This window comes from Clarias gariepinus, chromosome 1 (assembly GCF_024256425.1).
Source record: "Clarias gariepinus isolate MV-2021 ecotype Netherlands chromosome 1, CGAR_prim_01v2, whole genome shotgun sequence".
NCBI classification, from domain to species: Eukaryota; Metazoa; Chordata; class Actinopteri; order Siluriformes; family Clariidae; genus Clarias; species Clarias gariepinus.
This window is the reverse complement of record NC_071100.1, coordinates 33,132,602-33,154,030: the sequence shown is the minus strand read 5'-3', so window position 1 is coordinate 33,154,030 and position 21,429 is coordinate 33,132,602. Positions and strand designations below refer to the sequence as shown.

The window sequence follows — 21,429 nt, the reverse complement described above, 5'->3', positions numbered from 1 at the left end:
TTACTAGTAGTGTAATATTTCAAGCATTGTATAACTCATTCAAATAATAAAAAAGGGAATATAGATCTATTGAAATGGGGGCATTTACTGATCAAATGGAGCCTAACGAAGCTCTCATGAGAACAACATATCATCCTGAAGTTTGCAGACGACACCGCAGTGATGTGATGCATTGCTATTAGGGATAAGGCTGCCTATAGGATGGGGGTGGCCAGTCTAGTAACAAGGTGTGACAAGACAAAGGAGATGATAGTGGACATAAGGAAGGAGAAAGGTCTTCACCAACCACTGTTCACCCGAGAACATGAAGTGGAGAGGGTGAGCAGCTCCAAATATCTAGGCGTCTACATCAGTGATGACTTCACTTAGACACTCAACACCACCAAGCTTGTTAACAGGGCTCTGCTGCGTTTGTGCTTTGGACTGTTTACACTATATATTTTTATATTCTGCTTTTAAAAATGTATTTAATATATTGCTTAAATCTATTTATTATTTATTCGTGGCATTCATTGGGGACAGCAAAGAAAGAATTTTATTATACGGGGAAACTTGTTTCTTTACTGTGCATATGATAAACTTGAAACTTAATATTCCACTATTAATCAGATAAACAGCTGAATAAGAATCAGAATTAATTTTCATTCAGAATAAGAGGTGGGTATAAAACCTTGATTTTAGCCATGTGACTACTTGATCCGATCATTCCTTTTTTTGCTGGAATAAAATGATTCTAGTCCTGTTTGCCCCATGTGGAGGTAACATGACGAGTTACGTGACTTGAGTTTCTGGGAAGAAAATTTTGCTTCCCTTCCTGATCGTAGCCTCCTTTAGAGAGTAACTTTTTTTTTTTTTTTTTTTTTACCTGTGTTTTCTTTAGACTTTTATCCACTGTTACTTTGGCTAAGGAAAGGGCATTGATTGATGGACTCATGTTCACATACAGAAGCATCTAACGAACCATAGATGAGACAGAAAGGAAAGGATAGGAAGCCTAACCGAACCCCAGAGTTGGAGTCTTCTTCTTTGTACATTAATTTAAAATTAAATGCTTTTCGCATGTAAATGCATTTCTTATGAGGTCAGTGTCCATGTCAGCAGTTAGGTTAGAATCTCTAATCAGAATCTCTCTAATCATAGGTAATATCAATGCTTGTTTTTGATGTTTCTTCTTGCCTAATGTAATCACAGTTTAATAGAGAGATCTGTACATTTAACTAATATGCAAAGTATAAGATTATTACAAATACAAATATATTCTTAACCCTTGCAGACTTGGAATTTTCTTAGACTATTTGCAGACAAATCACCTCATTTCCAACTGAATTAAATTAGAATTAGCTTGATTTTGACATTTAATAAAAATGTCTGTGAACAGGCTTAATTATCTTTTTATTATTTACAATACATCCTCTTACTCACTTATCTTCTCTACCGCTTAATCCTGTATTTAGGGTTGCGGGGGCCTGAAGCCTATCACAGGCGACTTAGGGCACGAGGCGGGGTACACTCTGGACAGGGTGCCAATCTATCGCAGGGCACACACACATACACACACTTACACACTATGGGCAATTTGAGAACACCAATTAACCTAACCTGTATGTCTTTGGATTGTGGGAGGAAACCGGAGTACCCGGAGGAAACCCACCAAGAACGGGGAGAACATGCAAACTCCATGCACACAGAGACGGGAATCGAGACCTGCCAGGGAATCAAACCTGGACCCTGGAGGTGCAAGGCGACAGTGCTAACCACCACACTAATAGGGGCCAGGGGTAGCTCAGTGGTTAAGGCATTGGACTACGGTTCGGAAGATCCCAGGTTCAAAACCCCACAACCACCAAGTTGCCACTGTTGGGCTCTTGAGCAAGGCCCTTAACCCTCAACTGCTCAGATGTGTAATAAGATAAAAATGTAAGTCGCTCTGGATAAGAGCGTCTGCCAAATGACTAAATGTAAATGTAAATGTAATAGATTGTCACCCCATCCAGGGTGTACCTCGACTTGTGCTCTAAGTCTACTGGGATGGGCTCCAGGCCCCCCGCGACCCTCTATACAGGATTAAGTGGTATATATAATGATGCTTACTGTACAGTGTGGCCGAAAAGTCTGCATCCATATCCAAAATGTAATTTTAAAATATGAATTCAAACAAATGCTCAGATTGACGGCTGAGAAAACTGCAAATACTTTTATAGTACCATTTGTTTAAAGTTATTGGGAGAGCAATTTCTTCAGACTCTAAAGACATTTGCAGATATTACCAAGAAATATATCTTATATCCCAAAATATCTTTTTTTTGCTGTTTGTATGCTGTTTATTTGTATATTTGTAAGACAACTGGGTTTGTTGTAATAAGATAGTTGGATGAATAAATGCTGGTAAATTTCCCCGTTGGATGAGGGAAATTGAAGAACACTGAAACAGAATTAGTTTTCATCAATACTCATTAGAATAATTTGTTTTAGAGCTATAAGGGATTTGTGGAAAGAAAACTCCAGAGGAGGGTTGTTGGTTATAACCCAATTAGACCTGCTAGAGAGAATCTATTGCAACGCTCATCTAAACTAGAGCCTGGAGTCGTTTTTGTGTTTATTCTGTATTCTTTGTTTTGTTTGTTACATAATTTAGCCATGTTGTCATTTCCCTGCTGAGCTGATTTTTCGCTTAGCATCATGGCAAACTGAAATACATGTATTCTGGACTATGTCATCCCACTCTGCTGCTGAAATACAACCCTGTACTTCTGGATGATCCACACGTTGTTCTCCTGCTGCTTTATTTCAAGTTGCAGCTGGGTAACTTTGGGTTTTGTTTTATTGTCTTCATGACTACAATGAAAGGAGATTTAGATCGTACCATGTTATACACATTCCTAATATAATATTGTATATAATAATGCAGTATATGCAACATAAAATTGTATGGGCAGGTTATAATGATATCGTAGTCATGAAAGCTGGTAAGGTATTTTATTGTGGAAAGCAGCAGTTGCAGATCGAGTTCAAAGATGAAATACAGAGTATCTAGTGATGTCTTTAGTGAGGTAAGATAATTGTACTGTATTAATGGTTGCATAAATAAACAAGACTTATTAACAGTATGAAAACAGTATACAGTGGCAAACTACTACTAATGATAATAATAGCAATTATGACTACTACTAATAGTAGTAGTAATAATAACAGTAATAATAATAATGGTAATTGTCGTGAAACTATGAAATAACAAAAGCCGCTCAATTGCACTACACTGAGTATAATTAATTTGTTGTATGCTGTTGTGTGTAAAATTCTTTAGAGGCAGCATTTTCTGAAATACTAGTTAAATCGAACTCATTTGTTCCCAACAACCATGCCACAGTTACATTTTCCTATTCTGATGTTCGATGTGGAATTCCCCGAAGCCGCTGACTGGTACAGTATTTGCATATGGCTAATTGAATAACTGCCTAAATGAGCACATGTACCAATATTCCTAATAAAGTGAATGGTGAGTGACAGTAGAATGCTGCTATGTGTCATGAACGGGGTGTTGTGGCAGGTGTTGAACGCCATGGGCGGAAGGAGCAGGCATAGAGGCAGAGGGGTGGTGTAACCCAAAAGAGTCTTTTTAATAATAGTTAAACACAAAGTATAAATAAAGATACAAACAAAGGAACAAACAAACTCAAACCATACTTAACTTTGTGCTAAAAGGGGCTCTCTGGCAAGACACAGGCAGGGGGTTATACAAAACACGTCCTGTGGCGAGACACAGGCAGGAGGAGACACAGGCAGGGGGACAAACACATAACAGGACACAAACGAGGCGTGGAGCTGAAACTGGACACTAGAGAGGGACGGGAGACACTAGAGAGGGACGGGAGACACTAGAGAGGGACGGGAGACACTAGAGAGGGACGGGAGACACTAGAGAGGGACGGGAGACACTAGAGAGGGACGGGACGAGGGCTAAAGACATGGCTTTTAGCTAAACATGGTTAAGCTAAGCTTAACCATGGCAGTCAGCTACACATACACCTAGCTAAGCATGTCTTAAGCCCCAACATGCACTAAGCTATACTTACCTAATAGCTTAAACACACTAGGGAATAGGGGCACAGAAACACAGACAAAGGATACCCAGTGGCTAGGTGAGGCAGCCCTCACAAGCTAGTCGTTACTCCAAAGCCAGGAGGGACAGCACTCTAAACCTAGGCACACTGGGACACTAGGGGGAGAGGAAACACAGGACAGCTAGAGACACAGAGGGGCTATGGCTAGAAGCATGCTAGTACTGTAACTGTACTGTAACTCAACATAGAATTTAGCTAATCATGCTCCTAGCCACACACCTAACTACTTACCTGCTCTAGCTAAACACAAGAACACAGGAGGACAGAACTGAATCAGCTCCACTAACACAGACACACAAAACATACACAGAGACATTGCCAATAAGAGAGCCCAAGTCAACACAACTAAAATCAAAGTACAAACTAAACATATAACAAAACAGAACAAAAAGCCCACACAAATGACAGTGGTGTTACCAAAAATGCTCGACCCAGTTTCCCACTCTAAGCAGCTATTTATAGATTGATTGATGGCTACCTCGGTTCAGGTGTGCACCCGCATCACCTGACCGAGGTGCCTGCTGGGAAACTGAGTCGGCCAACAAAACTACAAAATAAAAACAGTGGCCTCTAGTGGCGGACCCTTACAATATGGTGCGCTGTTGTAAAGCACATTTCGAGGTTGGAGCCTACATGTAACAAACCATACCAGATTGCAATTGTGTCTTCATGTGTAATAAAAGTGTGTGAATTTGAAGTGAAAAATGAAACTACTTTGAACATCAGGAGCATCTTGTCTTGTACTGTACCTATGAAAACACCATCAAGGGGAAAAAAACAGCATTACCAGCAACAGTAATAGAAGTAAATGCATTACCTACTCAGGCACGAGGCCCGGCGTTGAGAAATAGCTTGCTGGCTGCAGGTACCGAACAGCAGGGAATACATTAACACAGTGTCGGTTTCGCACAGAGTGAGAACGTTAGAAATAGCACGAGACTGATCCTCACCACAGGAATCTGAATAGAGGAGCGCATTTTGCTGGTGATGGACACTGTTGCTTTTTCATTATGTGGACTTGCTGAATTGCCATTGGCAGCATGTGATGTGTTAGGCTCATCATCATGGCCAAAGAGTGAGAAAAAATAAAGCTGTTCGACTATGAATATTGTGTATTTATAATGACGAAGGGTGGAGTTTGTGATTATGTTAAATTTTCTTTTAAACAAAAATTTAAGTAGGTTTTTACAGCAGTAACAATAGATCTGAAATACTGTTATTTTTTAACATGGATTATTATTATTATTATTATTATTATTATTATTATGTAGTCTAAAATTACAGTAGCACGCATTAAATGCATGAGTTCTGTAACACTGGAACTATAATTAATACTTTCTTATTACAAATTTCTTTCTTACAGTAGATTGTTCCAACTAAAAGAAAAAGCATTTATAAGATTGCTAACCCCTTAAATTACTAAGACCAATTAAAGAGCTCAGATTTCTTTCCTTGTTCACTTCACTGACTTTGCACAGTTAGTTCACTACAATACCTCCTGGGCTTAAAAAAAATTGCAATGTTTCAGGCTTATATTTAGTTTTTTGTATTTTCAGATCTGCATACATTTTTGTACATCCCAAAAACTTCCAGTTGCATTACAGTCAGGACTCTGGTGGTCCATTCATGGGTGAAAATGATACCTCATGCTCTAAGAACCACTCTTTCATAATTTAAGGCTGATGAATCTTGGCATTGTCATCCTGGAATTTGCCATCAGAGAAAGAAAAAACAGGATGACATTGCTACGCCTAGACTTGACCATCAAAAGCAACCCCAGATTATATGGTGGTGAATGTTAAGTGCATGGATTCATATGCTTCACTTCTTACTCTGTCTTCTTCAATAAAACTTTAATTAATTTTTTTGTGAAAATATTTTATTCTAGCTAGTTCCTACTTCGGCACAGCTTCAAATGAGCTGACTGTGTGAAAACCTCACTGTGTGCCTGTTACTAAACCATCAGTGGTTTACACTGGTGATATATTAACTTAAAATATGAATATTAATGAATACTAATCAAAAATATTTCCTATCCTTGTAATTTACCTTCATCTTAATTTTCTTCCATGCTGTAGTTGATGACTGTTAAAACTCCATTCCCTCATTTGTCATCTTCCCATCTCCTCCCTACCAAGGCTGCGTATTTTATGGATCCTTATATTGCCAGACAGCACTAAGAAATATTAGTAATCATAAAGGCCAAGGTCGGTCAAGGTCATGGTTTAAAGCATCAATAAAACTAAAATGCTGCATTTTCTTATGACGTTCTATCCTTAAGATGTCTAAAAGTCTGATAAGTTTTTTTCTCCTGGCTCATGACTTACAAATGAGCAGCGCTGATAAATAGACCACATACTGTATGAGGGTGCCAGCAAAGGCATCTTGTGCCCTCATACACATGAGACGAATGGTCATGTAAAGAAGCTGATCGAAATTATTTATCAATAACTGAGCAGAAAATGTAGGGCCGGATTGCTTTCGGTGCGTTGTTATATTCCCCATAACAGCGCAAAATGTGTACAGTACATAAAAGTTATTGTGTTGTATTCTATACACAGTTCATCTTGTGCTGTCTCATTTTTCAGGTGCAGTCTTTTTATTGTTATTTTGTTCGCTTATCATGTTCATGAAAGGCATAGAAGGTGCCACTTTTGTTGTCAATAATCCCCATAACAACATGAAATATCTATACATCCTGTGTAAACAATACTGTAACACTCCATACCCAGTTTAACTTGTGCTATGACTTGTTCAGGTCTTAGCATCTTTGAATTAATTTCACTTTCTGCTTGTTTTTGACAAAAATAAGTTGCTCATCATGCTTATGTTGGTGTAGAAGTATTTATTTTTGTTGGTTTAAACATGCATAAATAAGCTTGAACATCGGTCAAATAAATAAATAAATAATAATAAGCACTATGATTTGTTTTGCGTTTCTGCACTTCTGCGTTACTATGCTTAGGTCAGCCTTGTGAATTATTTAGATACATTTACAAGTGCACAATACAATGTAATGGTAGGCATTTAAATAAATAGCTTGAAATATAAATATAAACAACATTTCAAATAAAAAAAGTTTTTAAAAGTAACCATGAAACATATATTACCTCCTATCATCTTTGTGAAGCACGTTGAACACATAATTGTGTGTTAAATTCAAGTTGCTTTTAGTATGACCCGTGTTTCATCAGGTGATAAAATTTTATATCCTGAAAGCATCCAACCTGGTCAAGCAATGTCCTTGAAAAGTTGTAATTTACATTGTCTGATTTTGTATGTGCTTAGATGTCATTGTACTGGTGATTTTCTTTTATGTTTTCAAGTGAAAGTATTCGCAGATTTGATCTACACTTGAAGATATCAAATATATTTCTTGTATTGGCCAGAAGGGGTCAGTGTGTGAAAATGACTTCCAGAAGCACACATTCACTAATTGAGCATGATCAATCTTAGCGCTGCAATCCTAGAATATGCCTGTGCTACCAGGGAAGAAACACTCCACTGTTGTGATAACTTAAACATTCAGTACACTCAGGTCATCAGCTGACTTTATTTTATTGCCACATAGCATTGCTGAGCCTAAACCTGACCAACTGAAGTAACCCCAGGTCATAACACTGTCTCCAGAGGCTTGTACAGAGGGCACTATTCATGATGCGTGCAACACTTTATGCGCTTCCTGTCTTACCCTGAAACTCACATTGCTCTTGAATGGGGTCAATCTGGACTCATCCAACCACGTGACGTTTTTCTATTGCTGTAAAGTCCAAACTTTGTCTCCTTGCAAAAGAAGTCTTTTTTCTTTATTACGGATAGGACTCATTGTACAATAATAGAACAGTTAATTATAGAGTGTTGGAAGCAGGAAAAATGGGCAAGTATAAGGATCTGATTGTACGAAATTGTGATAGAAACAACATTTAAAGCATCTTCACCACAGTCTACATATGGAAAGTAGGACAATAGGGAGGACTTCTAGCACACTAAGTGCTCAGTTACAAGGTTGAAAGCCATACAGTTGTATTGGTTACAGTTTGTAAGTTATCTCTAGAGGAAAGGGTTTCCCTTGGGTACCTGAGCTGGGCTATAAATAGGTAAGCAGTCCAGGTTGTCAGACCTCACCGTGGGCCGACTGTGAAATTTGTGCTAATGTACCCGATATACCTGATTAGCCATCTGAGTGATGGCTGTTCTTTAGGGTGGGCTGGAAACCAATCTTTACTGATGTTCTCACCATGCCTTGTTTTTCATGTCCATCTTAGTTGCCTGACAAAAAATAAATAAACTATTAAACAAAAACCATTGATCAAGCAGTTCCAGCTCAAAGACAAATTGTTAAACACTTAACACACTATTTAACTCACATTAATTGGTTGCATCTAGTCGTTCAAGCTTCCTTAATTTAAATGCATTAATTACTCACAATGGGAAATAACAACTCAGTGTTAAAGAACTACATACAGAAAATAATTTCACTAATGTAGTAGTGGCTTTGCTAGTCCTTCTGGCTCATTTGAAGATAAAACCTTCAATGAATAACATCAAAAGGCAGCTTTTCTTCAAAGAATTATAGTTAATTGCTAAAAAAGAAAGGTATTAAAATGCATATTTGGCAAGTTGCAGATAGTTTTTTTTTTTAAAACTAGAAAGGCAAGATAGTAGAAACTATTTCATGTAAAGACCTTAATGCATGGCATTGAATTTTTATTTAGCAAACAGTCTAAATTTGACATTTTTGTTTCCACATGCACATCTATGTCAAAAAAAGAAATGGAAAGAAGTATAACACTATGTGTGGATTTTTTTTTTTTTTTTTTTTGTGAAACCCAATGACAGTTCCGGTGAAAATCACCTGAATCATGAATGCTGTGAAACATAAACAGATTCTTCATGCTGCACCTGTAGGTAAACAACCAGAACGTTCTACCATTATAGTTTTCACTGTTCGGAATCTACTTTACTTGTGCATTCTAGGAAAAGCAAAATAACTACGTTGTAATATACTGCACTAATAAGCCCCACTCCAGATATGCATCATGCTTTTGCACACCTACTTTATATTAGATTACTTTTAAAATGTAGAAATAATACAATAGTAATTGTTGCATTGTGCATAAAAAGTGGACACCTACTGTAACTCACCAGAACTTAGGAACACCTCGGGCAGATATGACAGCGCGATAAGCTCTTTTTTTTCTGTAGCCAGCTAGGAGACTTTTTAGTCTTGTTTAATGATTTTTTTTTATATCATTTCCTCCTTGCAGAATATTTATAATTATGACATATTGATATGTTTTTTTTTTTAAATATATCTATATATTTTGAATATAAAGTCAACAAATCAGCTAATGAACAGGAGCACTAAAATGATCAGCTCTATGGGTGTTCCAATACCCATGTCCCAAAGTTCTATGGGAACTTTTTATTGGGAATTATTGTCATGTGAGGGTTTTCAAAAGCTTCAGCATGCATTTTTTGAAGTGGTTGTGGCTTTTTATTTTATTTTCAGTGCTTTGACAGATGGTGTCACATTTGCTTCCATAATTTGCTGATTTTACTGAAATCCATACTTCTGTCTCCCTGTGCAGTCTTTCCTGTGCCACTGGCTGGCACAAAACCACAAAGCATAAAAGATCCACTCCTCTAGTTTATGTTGGCAGGGTGTTCTTTTTTTATTGGTGCAGTATGACAAGCAAGTAAATTGTGGTGTTTAGGTCGTTTTAATTTCTATTTCCCCAATTCAATTTGCAAATACATGACATGTCAGTCTAACCCAGCAGTCATTGATAATAATGCAATAAGGTCTTTGGTCTATGGCCAAGCGTAGGTAAATATTATAAATATTATTTAAATATTTATTAAATGTTAAATATGATAAAATATTAATTGTGCTAATTTTACTTAATAACAAGTGGAATAAATCAAGTTAGTGAGGATTCTTCACCGTAAAATCAATGTATATCTTGTAGTTATGACTAGCAATGAGGTTGGCCAGACCTGTTAGACAATGGGAAAAGTATTGCTTTGTACAGTCAGTTGTAAGGAGCAGTGGAGGCTCAGGCAGTTGAGGCACTGGGTCGCTGATCAGGTGGCTGGGGGTTTAAGCTGGGTCATTGGGGAAGACCCTTAACAGGTTTGGCACTAAGCCTGATTAAAAATATGAGAGGGTTGTGACAGAAAGGGCATTTTGCATAATGGCCGGGTTCAATTCACAGCCAGTGCACAAACCCCAGCCACTGGATTCAGTGCCGGTCCTCCGCCCGGATAAAATGGGAGGGTTGCATCAGGAAGGGCAAGACCTGTGCCAAGCTTGTACGTGCAGGTCAGATGACAAACAACAACTGACCTCAGACTAGATCTACACATATTTCCAGTGTACAGTTATTGATTTTCTTGTGCGGCTTCTGGCACGAAAACAACGCGGCACCTTACTGTGCAGAATTTTTTACTAGTAAAAAGTAACTTACCCATAGGTAGATCTGAAATGGACCCTGTCTGGTGTTGTTTTACATGCATGTTAACAAGAATGAAGCTTACTTTGTAAAACCTAATGCTTCAGGTGCAATGTGTCAACCAGAACTGGAAAATAATTAAAGTATCTGCAAGTTCTTTGCTGATTCAGTTGAAATCCATTACACTTTCAGCTCAGGCAGAGATCTTGGTTTCACGCAGAGATCTTAGTCTCTGACCCTCTTTCTATGAATAAATTGAAATAATGAAAAGTTTCCAGCTTGCCTCTGTATATTGAATTTCTTTGCTTTACTTTGATTGGAACAAGGACCAAGGGCTTTGTAATAAAATATGTTCCTAAGAGACAGATTGCTGGCTAAATCACTTGTCACAGCGATTCGAGGGACTGTGTGTGATGAGCTGAATTAATAGAGAATGCAGCGTTCTCTATTACAAGTACGTATGACTTGGATAAAGGTTTGGTTTGTGCTAGAACTTTTCAACCATTGAAAAAACTGTCCTATACTGCCCCTATGTGGTAACTCGCAAAATTGTCAGAACTGTAACTGCATTAATCAAGCAAGTGGTTCTGTCACTCTATTTTCAGTTTTTCAAAATGCCAGATGCCAGCAAGCTCTGACCTTCTGGTAATCTTTTACGTAAATGTCATCTTCTGAAATTGAACAGAATTTTTATCATGATTTTATTATGATTCCGCAGTTCCGCATTAATAAAGCTTTGATTGAAATGTTAAAGCTGAAGCCATCAGGAATCGTGTGGGTCTATTTGTATCAGTTTTGTTTTGATCACATTTCATTAGCAAGGATGAAATCAATGATCTATGCAGTTTTCAGTTCCCTGATATGATGGTTTTGCATGTTTGCTTAGCCCTCCTATGTGAATCAATCTAAATGTAATGAATATCAGCTGATCCTGAAACAGAACATTCTGATGGATGCCACAGAATGAGTTACATGTCCATAAAACCCCTCTTGTATAAATATGGTCATGTGTCTCATTCTCTGGCATCCATCAGAATGTTCTCCTTTTTTTCTTTTTTTTTTAAACCAGGGGAACAGATTGCATTATTAATAATGAACACTGTAGTGCTATCTATCTCCTGTTAAAACTTCAACACTTTTAGTTTTAGGAAACTAGCCAATGTTTTTAAAGAATTAAATATAGTCTTTACCTTTTCTTAATTTTGTATTAACACAGTCCTTAATCCCTGTTCATACCTTGTAATATACTGATCAGTTATAATATTTAAACCATCAACATTAAAACAACCTCCAGTAGGTTCTGGGTTCCCCTCTGACTTGTTTGTCCAGTGCATTCCATGGGTGTTCGAGCAGCTTGGCATCTGGGGAGTGCTATGGGTCAGGTCAGTGGCCTTAGGCTCTTTGTCTGCGTGGTGGGCTTTGGTGCACTGGGTGTTCTTGTGTCTTTCTATCGTCGCCAGCAATTTGGCTACATTGGCTTTTCTGTAGGATCGAACAGGACGGGCTCGGTTTGGTCCTGGCTGGCATAGTTGAACCTTGGGTCATCTTGAACCTGTCATCTGTTCACTGGTGGTTAACGTTGTTCAGTGATGTTGACATTATGACTGAAGTATAAGGGATTAGATTAGTTATAAAACTGAAGAACAGATTGCAAACTCTAGTATTACATGAAAAATAGAATAGAAGTTCAGTACTTTGGTAGAAAGCATTGTCATGCACTATATGACCATCACAGCCATATGTGGGTCTTCCACAAACCAAAAAAATGGAGGCAGATAGTCGGGGAGGATGTTTTCTTGCAGTTTACTGTAGCATAAAAATTTTTTCCCTTCACTTAATATAAGAGGCCCAAACATGTTTTAGCATGACAATACCCCGTGAATAATTAAATTGAGATCTGTGAAGACAAGATTTGCCAAATTTGGTGTGGAAAAACTTGAGTGACCTGCACAAAGCCATGACCTTAACCTCACTGAACATCCTGATGATGAACTGGAACACTGACTTCACCCCAGGCCTTCTCACCTACAGTAACATCAGTGACTGACCTTACTTTTGCTCTTGTGGTTGAATGAGCACAAATCCCCACAGCCATGCTCCAAAAAGTCAGTGCGCATGCAATATTCGTATAGTCAACATCTGTGCGCACATACGTGTGTGTAAAAGTTGTCCTACACATTACCCCCCCCCCCCTCCTCTCTTGTCTTATTCAAACCTTAGATTCTTTTTTCAAAGGTAACGTGCAATTAAATAAATAAAAAAATTACTTTTATTTTTAATTTTTACATAAATATTTTTAGGGTTGTGGATTGAATCTATTATTTCTTATGGGAGAAATCAACTTTGATATACGAGTGTTTTGGGTTACAAGCACACTTCCGGGATGAATTATGCTCGCAACACAAAACCTGTTTAAATACAAGAAATGGTAGATGAGAAACATTAAAAACTATTTAAAACGTCCAGTTTACAGCATCATCAACCTCATTCTGTAACAGTCTTTATGTTTCACTGTTGAAAACAGAAAAGTAAGCACTGTATAACATTCATATATATTATAATGCTATATACTGTATTACAGTTCAGAATTTGGCATTTAGACAACATCCAAATCATATAACATCCTATTTTATATGATTATATGATGACCTGCTAATGTTAATGTCATTAATGTCCATTAGGTCTTTAATGCTGTGGTAAGTAAAGTAGTAGTAAGAGAGAGTAAATGTCCTTTTTAGTGGTTTCTATATTCTCCAAAAATCCATTGAATGCATTTAGTAATTGCTTTATACATGTATAATGAGGTCACTTCGTGTCATGGTCTGCCTAAAATGTGGAAGGATCCAAAGACGCTACTGTACTGTAAATCTTAAAATTCTGAAAATAGTGTTTGTTGTCAAAACATTCATATGTACAGTTTAAGACACATTAAGGAAATAGTTAAGGTATGACATGGTATGTACACCCCAGTGAAAAAGAAAATACATTTATTTATTAAAAATATATTGAAATCCTCGATAGTATATTGCAAATATACTAACAAAAAGTTGTACCATCAGTTAATATATAAAAAGTATACTAACATCATGCTTTTAGCAAATTTTGGAATTAAACTTTAAATATACTTTAAAATAATTGTATAATAGTACACTTTCCAAAAATATATAATTGGAAAATATACTTTAAGTGAAAGGTTGGTCTAATTTCCAAAGTATACTTATTTAAACTTGTTTTTCAATGTATTTTTGGTATATTTAAAAAATATATGCTCGGAATAATCATTGTTCAAATGTACAGAAAGTATACATTAAGATACATTTTTAATATACAGTAGTCTCAGTATATTATCAGTTAAATTTAAATGTACTTATTCATATATACAGTACTTATATTTAGTGCACTACTCTCTTGTGCGCGATCTCTCTCTCCCATGCGCGCTCTCAAACTTGTTTTTGTGCACTGAAAATCACTTTTGCCCGTTCAAGATAATTTATGTTTATCTGAATTACCCTCTCACTCTTCTATGCGCTTACTGTCATAAAGCGACCCTTGCACACAGTATTGCCAACTATTTTCAATTAGTTTATTGGATATATATTTCCAATATAATTTATTGGAGTCTGCTCGAAAAGTCGCCAAATATCGCTAGATGACTTTTTTTTTTTTTGTTGCAAAAATATAATGAAAATGTATGTTTTCCCTAATCCAATGATGCGCAGCTCATTCACATCTATGTCAGCTGCCGTGCGGTCACGGGAATTTGCTGCTCTGTTCAGCCGGAGTTAGCGCTCACTGATCAGAGCAGACACAGAGAGATGAGTAACTGTACTGGGAAAGCAAGACCTCGCGCTTACAGGACAATACTGGCGACATTTGGAAAGTTGCTAAGATTTGTCCAAAAGTCGCTAGATTTGTCCCTAGGTGCTTTAAAAAAAAAAAAAGTCGTCAAGGGGGTCTGAAAAGTCGCTAAATCTAGCAACAAAGTCGCTAAGTTGGCATCACTGCTTTCACAAAATGCAGCAGCGTTATAAACTGCAACTATTCTAGCTAACCAAAGACTAGAATCAGCGCGACACCAGCCAATCAGAAATTGGAGACGGGCAGATTCCCCCAGCTCCCCAGTCTTCCGCTTCTAGTTTGAATTAACGGCTGGAAGCTGCATCATTGCGTGCATTAGTTCGTATTGTTATTATTTTATTTTCATCAGCACAAGGTTAATTTAATGATTTTTGTTTGGTAATTTGTAATTAAGTACATACTTTAAACTATAGAATGTATTGTCTAATGTGTTGTTGCTAAATCCTTTGTCTAATGTGTTGTTGCTAAATCCTATGTACTTTACTTGTGGTATTATGGCTCCGTAGCTCTCGGCCTGTTTTCAGTCTCTGTGTAACAGAATCAACACACCAGGTTTAAACTAAAACTGTACCTATATACTCTAATACTAATGTCTGTCTGTGTCCACACACCAGGTTTAAACTAATACTGTACCTGTATACTCTAATACTAATATCTGTCTACTGTATGTTCAGACAACAGTTTACATTTTATTTTTGTGTGTTTGTGAACACATTTTGTTGAACACAAATAAACTATAGGACTGTTTTTTTTGTTACCTTGTGCAAATGAAATCTATTGAACTCAAGAATAAAATCTCCCTCATAATTACTGATGTAATGCTTTTTAATAACATGTTATAGCGTAGAAAATACATTTAGCATTTGTAAATTATCCTAAACACCTTTAGTGTACTGGTAATACATTTGCCATACTGTAGTAAAGAAGGTTGTGTACGATACAATAAAGTATATTTGTATTAACCACAAAGTGTACTTTTTTAGTATTTGTAATTGACCAGAAGTATAACAGCATGCTACTGCTGCGATAAGAATATACTCATAGTATATTAATCATGTATTTGTAATACAGTAAAAATAGCTGTAATGTACTTATAATATATTAAATATATACTTACATTTTATTAATTACTGTCAGGTATGTACGTTTGCACATACACAGGCATATACTTTAAGTGTACTAAGTATACTTAAAGTTGTTCCACTTTAGCACATAAAAGTATACTAATATACATAGCACACATTTTTCTTTTCACATGGGCAGTACAGTATGAAGGATATATGCACTACCAGTCAAAAATGACAAATTTGATGGTCTTTCCAGATTTTTTTTCTTTGCACATTGCTAAAAAATATTGAAGAAATCCAAAATATGCAATGATATCATTTGAATAGTTGATATTGACAAATGCAAAAAAAGAAATAAAAGTTATGAAAGACCGTGGAATTAGAAAGTGTGACCAAACGTTTAACAGGTAGTGTATCTTAAAAAAATATATAAAAAAACTTATTTTTTAAAAATAAGTGTTTTTTATGCAACAGTACACAGGGGTGTAAAGGAAAAAAAAAAGCATATTTTAGTATTTTGTTTCCTACACACACTAGACAGGATGAGACCACAACTACAGTATCACCTTCTGTTAAAAGCAAAAAAACCAAATGCAGCATAATTGCTTATTTTACATTCATTCTTTATATTTAGTAAAACAATTACATAGGTTTAACCCATAGCTGGAATTGTGCAGGTTCCACTTTTAATTATATATTTTCAACATAGCATCTTTCTCAAGTCTCACCTTGTGGATGTACAGTATGTAAGATATATATCCATATACTGTATTATATAATATGTGTATATATAACATATAACAATAATAGGCACACAAACATTTATCATTGTAATTTAAATATGTAGCCAAATGTATCTAATGGCCATAATAAATACTACCACTGTATATCTAGTCTTGTTATTCCCACTGTTCCGCAGAATTGATGTCTGATTACAGCTATAGCAGGAAGCTGGTTAAGGAAGTCTTTTTTTCTTCTTCTTTTTTTTTATTTTGTGTTTCTGGGGTCCTTGTAAATAATTGCCCAGTGACTAAGCCTTCTGAAGAGCCTATTTACATTCCAGAAAACTTGGACTTGATGGCACTCTTTGCTTAATTTGCCGAGAGGCATTGGTTTTCTAGTCTGTTGTGTGGGTGGAAGAGAATCGTATAATTATTTTGTATGTGCGTCGGAGAGAGAAAGGATAGAGCTTGTGTGAAGTTCATAAGCTTATCTAAGATTGAATTAACCTCATCTTACCCTCTGAGAACTCTAAATTATGGGTTGGGTTCTTTTGTGTATAATCTAAGACATTATTTTGTGTGTGTGTGTGTGTGTGTGATATATTTAACATGCTAGTGTTAGTTACTAGTATTCTTAGAGAGCAACAATGTGCAATGAAGCATTTAACTTTTCCCTTTTTTTCACACTTCTGAGAACGCTCATTTATTAATGACCTCATTCTGTCTTCCTTCTAAGCTCCCTGATGTTACAGTATACCTACTACCTTGTGATTACAAGACTGCAATTATTGATCACTAAGCCATTTGTGATCAGGATTAAATACCATTCCTGAATTGTTTTAATGGTGAGCTTGATGGTAGTGATCGACAGTAGGTTATATATCCCAGACATCGTCCCTTTGGTTCTTATGCTATCTCTAATGCATGCTACAGCATTCTTTAATTTTTGCCAGGAAAAAAAAATGTAGTTAAGCGTATTTTCACATAGAGGCTGTTTACATGACGATGTAAAATATGGGTGATTGAAATGAAACAACTTCGAGCTGAGCTTGAGGGATTGCTGATGAATTTAAAATATTCTGGATTAGTTTACTGAAATGGCCCTGCAGAAATGTGTACTGTATGATTAGTCATAGACAGTTTAAAAGCACCACATATGCTAGTTGCTATCAACACTCTATCATTTCTCCCTCCCGCTTCCCCTGCCCTCTCTCCCCTCTTTCCTACTCCTCCTGTGAAGCGTCTGTTAAAGACTGGAGACGCACGCCAGGAGAAAGCAGAAAACGCACACAGCTCATTTATCTATTTACTCGACTGGGCCGAAGTTAACACAGATTTTGTCGCACCATTCCTTGAGTGGGAAACTGATCATCATCTTGCCAAAGTTTAAAGAGGACCAGATCCAGCTAGAGTCCATGCCAGAGTGTCATACTGAGTGAGGAGGAGGAGGAGCGGGAGTGAAGTGAGCAAAGACTTGGTCAGATCAGTCTGTTGAAAAGTGTGAGATGTGCAGGGCTCTCTAAGGGGAAGCACACTGTTGCAGGGTGCCTGAACCACCCAGAGAAACAGATAAAGGAAGACACAAAAAAGGAAGGAGAAGGTACAGCATGGGTGCACTTATGGTCATTTTCTCTGTCCACCAGAAACAAAGGAGAAAACGGAAAGGTAGGTTATTTGAAGTTGTTCCTTAACATGATAGCCTGTGAGGTCGATATATACCTATTAAAAATAAGTGTAGTGTAATAGTAGTATAATTACTGAATAATAAGACATAGCATTGTATACAATTATAGCTATAACATTTATCATTATAATATGAAAGTATCATTTTAGCTGATACTGTTGACAAAAAAATATTTGGTTTTTTTGTTAAATGGTTTTAGCAATCGTAATAAGTATAATCGTAAATAGATTCTTAATACAGATTTTTGTGTACACATTTGTTCATTCATCATTTTTCTTTAGACACTGCTTTATCCTGGCAATGGTCATGTAAGTACTGTAACATGGTGCCAGAAACTCACCTTCACAAACTTAATTTCATATTTTATCATTATGTATGTCAAACATTGGCAAAGGTTTTTTTTTTTTTTTTTTAAGTTTTCCAACATTTTTTAATAAATGTATGTATATAAATAAAATTGTAAACATATCTGGTGCTGCTAAATTGCTGGTCACATTGTTATTGCTTTATTATCATTAAGTGATTTTTAAACAGTATCTTTGTCCTTAGCCTGCATTCAAAAAATAATGCTTTACTGTTAAGTGCCAATTTTCGGTCACCTCGAACAGACTGACATTTACAAGGACTGTCTCTCCTGCTGTTACTCTCTGAGTCAGAATTATGAGAGCAAATAACTGCTAAAAATTTTTTATTTATCATATTATTATTATTATATAATAATAATTATTATTATTATTAATAATAATTATAATAATTATTATTATATTATAATAATTATTATTAATTATTATAATTAATAATAATAATAATTATTATTATTAATAATAATAATATTATTACAACATATTTATTAAGACAACAAAATGTTCCGATAAACTGATAACGCTGAACCTATTATTACTTTTATGATACAGATAATATTGTCCTGTTCTCTGTGTTGATTGTCATTAAGAGCCGAGTCCATACGGAAGGTTATATTTAGCGTCCCATTTCTAACCTATATTTTATGGATGTTTTGTGGAACAGGTTGAGAGTAAAATGAATGGGTGAGCTCGGCCCCTCTCGCAGGCAATAGATCACAGAGCAGACAGTTCTTTGCACTGTAAGCAGAAATAAGGGGAACCCAGTTTCCATTGCAGCTGATGTAGTGGTCATGTAGGCTGCTGTTGGGACTGTGTTTACTTTAAATGTGTGTGACTTTTTCTCACAGAAACTAATATGTCAATATGTCGAGAGGAATTTTGTTAAAGTTTACTTTTTTGTGTGTTTACAAGATACAGTATGTGTGGTACAGTATCTGTGGTACATTACAAAATGTAGGCTTTTCATACAGTACGCACGTACGTACATACTGGTTTCTTGAAACTTTGAAGATCTGAATTGTCTAGATCTAGATTTGAATTGTCAACACAATCTTATCTGTGTTTAAATGATGCGAACAGTAAAATCCTCAATTCTTGCTGGTCAGAGGAGCTTTATGACATGACACATGCCAGTTATTTACTAATGCAGTCATTTTAATATTATATTTGTTAAATAAATTCTGTAGTGATAATTAGTTAAACATTATTAGTTAAACAGAGAAAATGAAAAAAAAGTTCATGTATTACAGTACAGTAAGTAGAAACAAGATATGTAGTAACTGATATGTTGCAGCAGTCAAGTAACCTTCTTTAAACACATTTTCTCAAAGTACACTGCATTGTCCCGATATAATATTGGTTATTTGTAAACATTATGTCATAAGTAGCGATAATGTGTAAGATGGGTATATTATTCCATATCTTTCAGGTAAGGCACATAATCAAAAGCATGTTTTTTAACCAAAATCCCTTTAATAGACTAACAAACATCTTTAAGCCTTATGAGCTATCATTTTTTTTATATTTAAAACTAGAACTGTATGTATGTGTATGTATATATATATATATATATATATATATATATATATATATATATATATATATATATATCCTGGTTATTCAGTGCACTCCTACAGTAGTATACAAGGATCTAAAATGTTCAGAAATACCCTTGGGTACAATGACATTTTTTCTTTTCGCATTAGCATAGCTTCTATTCATTCTTAAGAAATCCGACCCAGTTTAGAATATAACAAATTCTATTCACAGTTGTGGTTCAGAATAATAAATTGTAGTGAGAGTCAGCCTCTCTCAAGCAAAGCATGGAAACAATTCCCACAAATAAATCTTTTTTTCTAGTCATATTTAAGTAGGTGTTAAGACACAAGTGAAAATGTTCCCAATATCTAAATGTTATCATTACAGCTTAATGACCACAAACATAATAAATGGGTCCAACCAGAAGCTTAAACCATGCACCTGACTGGGCAGAAAAAAAGATCTTTCCATAATACAGTCATAATACAGCATAAAAAAACACCACAATATAAGAAACATTGAACAATGAAGAACATTCCCCTATTTTAGTATGCAAACAATTTGAGTAAACACAACTTGTTTTTTTTTTCTTTTTTAGTTTTGTAAGCACTTTTACCCAGTAAAATATACAATATATTTATTTTTTATTTTACATTTTAAACATTTCAGAATTTTTTATAATCAAATTTGTCTTATGTTACAATTTATATATTTTTTGAACACTTGCATTTTATCCAGTAAAATACACACTGTGGGTTTTAAACCATGTGTTTACACAAGTTAAATTAGTACAAATGTATTATTATTATTATTATTATTCATTAATTCATTTAATTTTTTATTTTTTTTTGCATTTCTTTTTAAAACAAGACAGGACTTTATGAAATGAAACAGAACCTCAAATACGTGTATCCAGTGGCCTTTGATGAATAATGTGTACTTGCTTACAAAAACACTGAGCATGTGCTTTGGTGCCACTCTGATGGCCGCGCTGATGTCGTCTTGCTCTCCTACGCAGTGCTTTCTGAAGAGCTCCTGTGTTTCAGTGGTACCTCTTATGTAGCAGAATTATTCTGGCATAATAAATAAAGGCAAACACATGCTGCATTTGGAGAACACTACAGGGATGACAGTCCTACTCTTGTTTTTAAGGGCTCTTGAGCTTTTAGCTGTGTCGTGTCTCATTTGGCATTTCTGCTTCGATACTTCAGCTTCAGTTTTAACCAAAAGTGATTAAGCGGGTGGGAGGAGTACACACTGTGTATTTGTACAGTAGTAGCAGAAGGTACATGGTTCTCCTTTGTCAGGGCCACTTGAATTCCTCTTGCTGTGCCCTCTAATTGAATTTGTTTCCCTGGTCACCCACCGATTGGTCTGTGTTGCTGGCTCCAGTTCCATCCTGCTCCGTCTGGTGTTTCTGCTGATAAACAGGGCAAACAGAACACACACGATGACTCGTGCCCACTACAGAGAGAGCAGCTGTCACTCAGAGCAGGGTAGTGACTGCATGCTACTTTATGCATGCAGTCCACAACAAGGCCATGAAGTGCACCTGGAGAGAGCTTATGAAACTCACTTTATCCTGCATAGGGACTCATGATTTAAAGCCAGTGTAATGTAT

At 36.0% G+C, this 21,429-nt stretch overlaps 1 protein-coding gene across 3 annotated transcripts in view; it reads left to right on the top strand.

The window, feature by feature from the left end:
- kcnip4a (potassium voltage-gated channel interacting protein 4a) overlaps positions 1 to 21,429 on the top strand; it is a 134,887-nt gene that overhangs the window by 38,619 nt on the left and 74,839 nt on the right. The window contains exon 1 of one of the 3 annotated variants that reach the window (XM_053510024.1): positions 17,791 to 17,888. The exons of the other annotated variants lie outside the window; for them this stretch is intronic. Coding sequence (XP_053365999.1) covers positions 17,831 to 17,888 — 58 coding nt within the window. The 5' untranslated portion in view covers positions 17,791 to 17,830. Of the gene's footprint in view, positions 1 to 17,790; positions 17,889 to 21,429 lie in introns of those variants that run through there. 3 annotated transcript variants of the gene reach the window in all.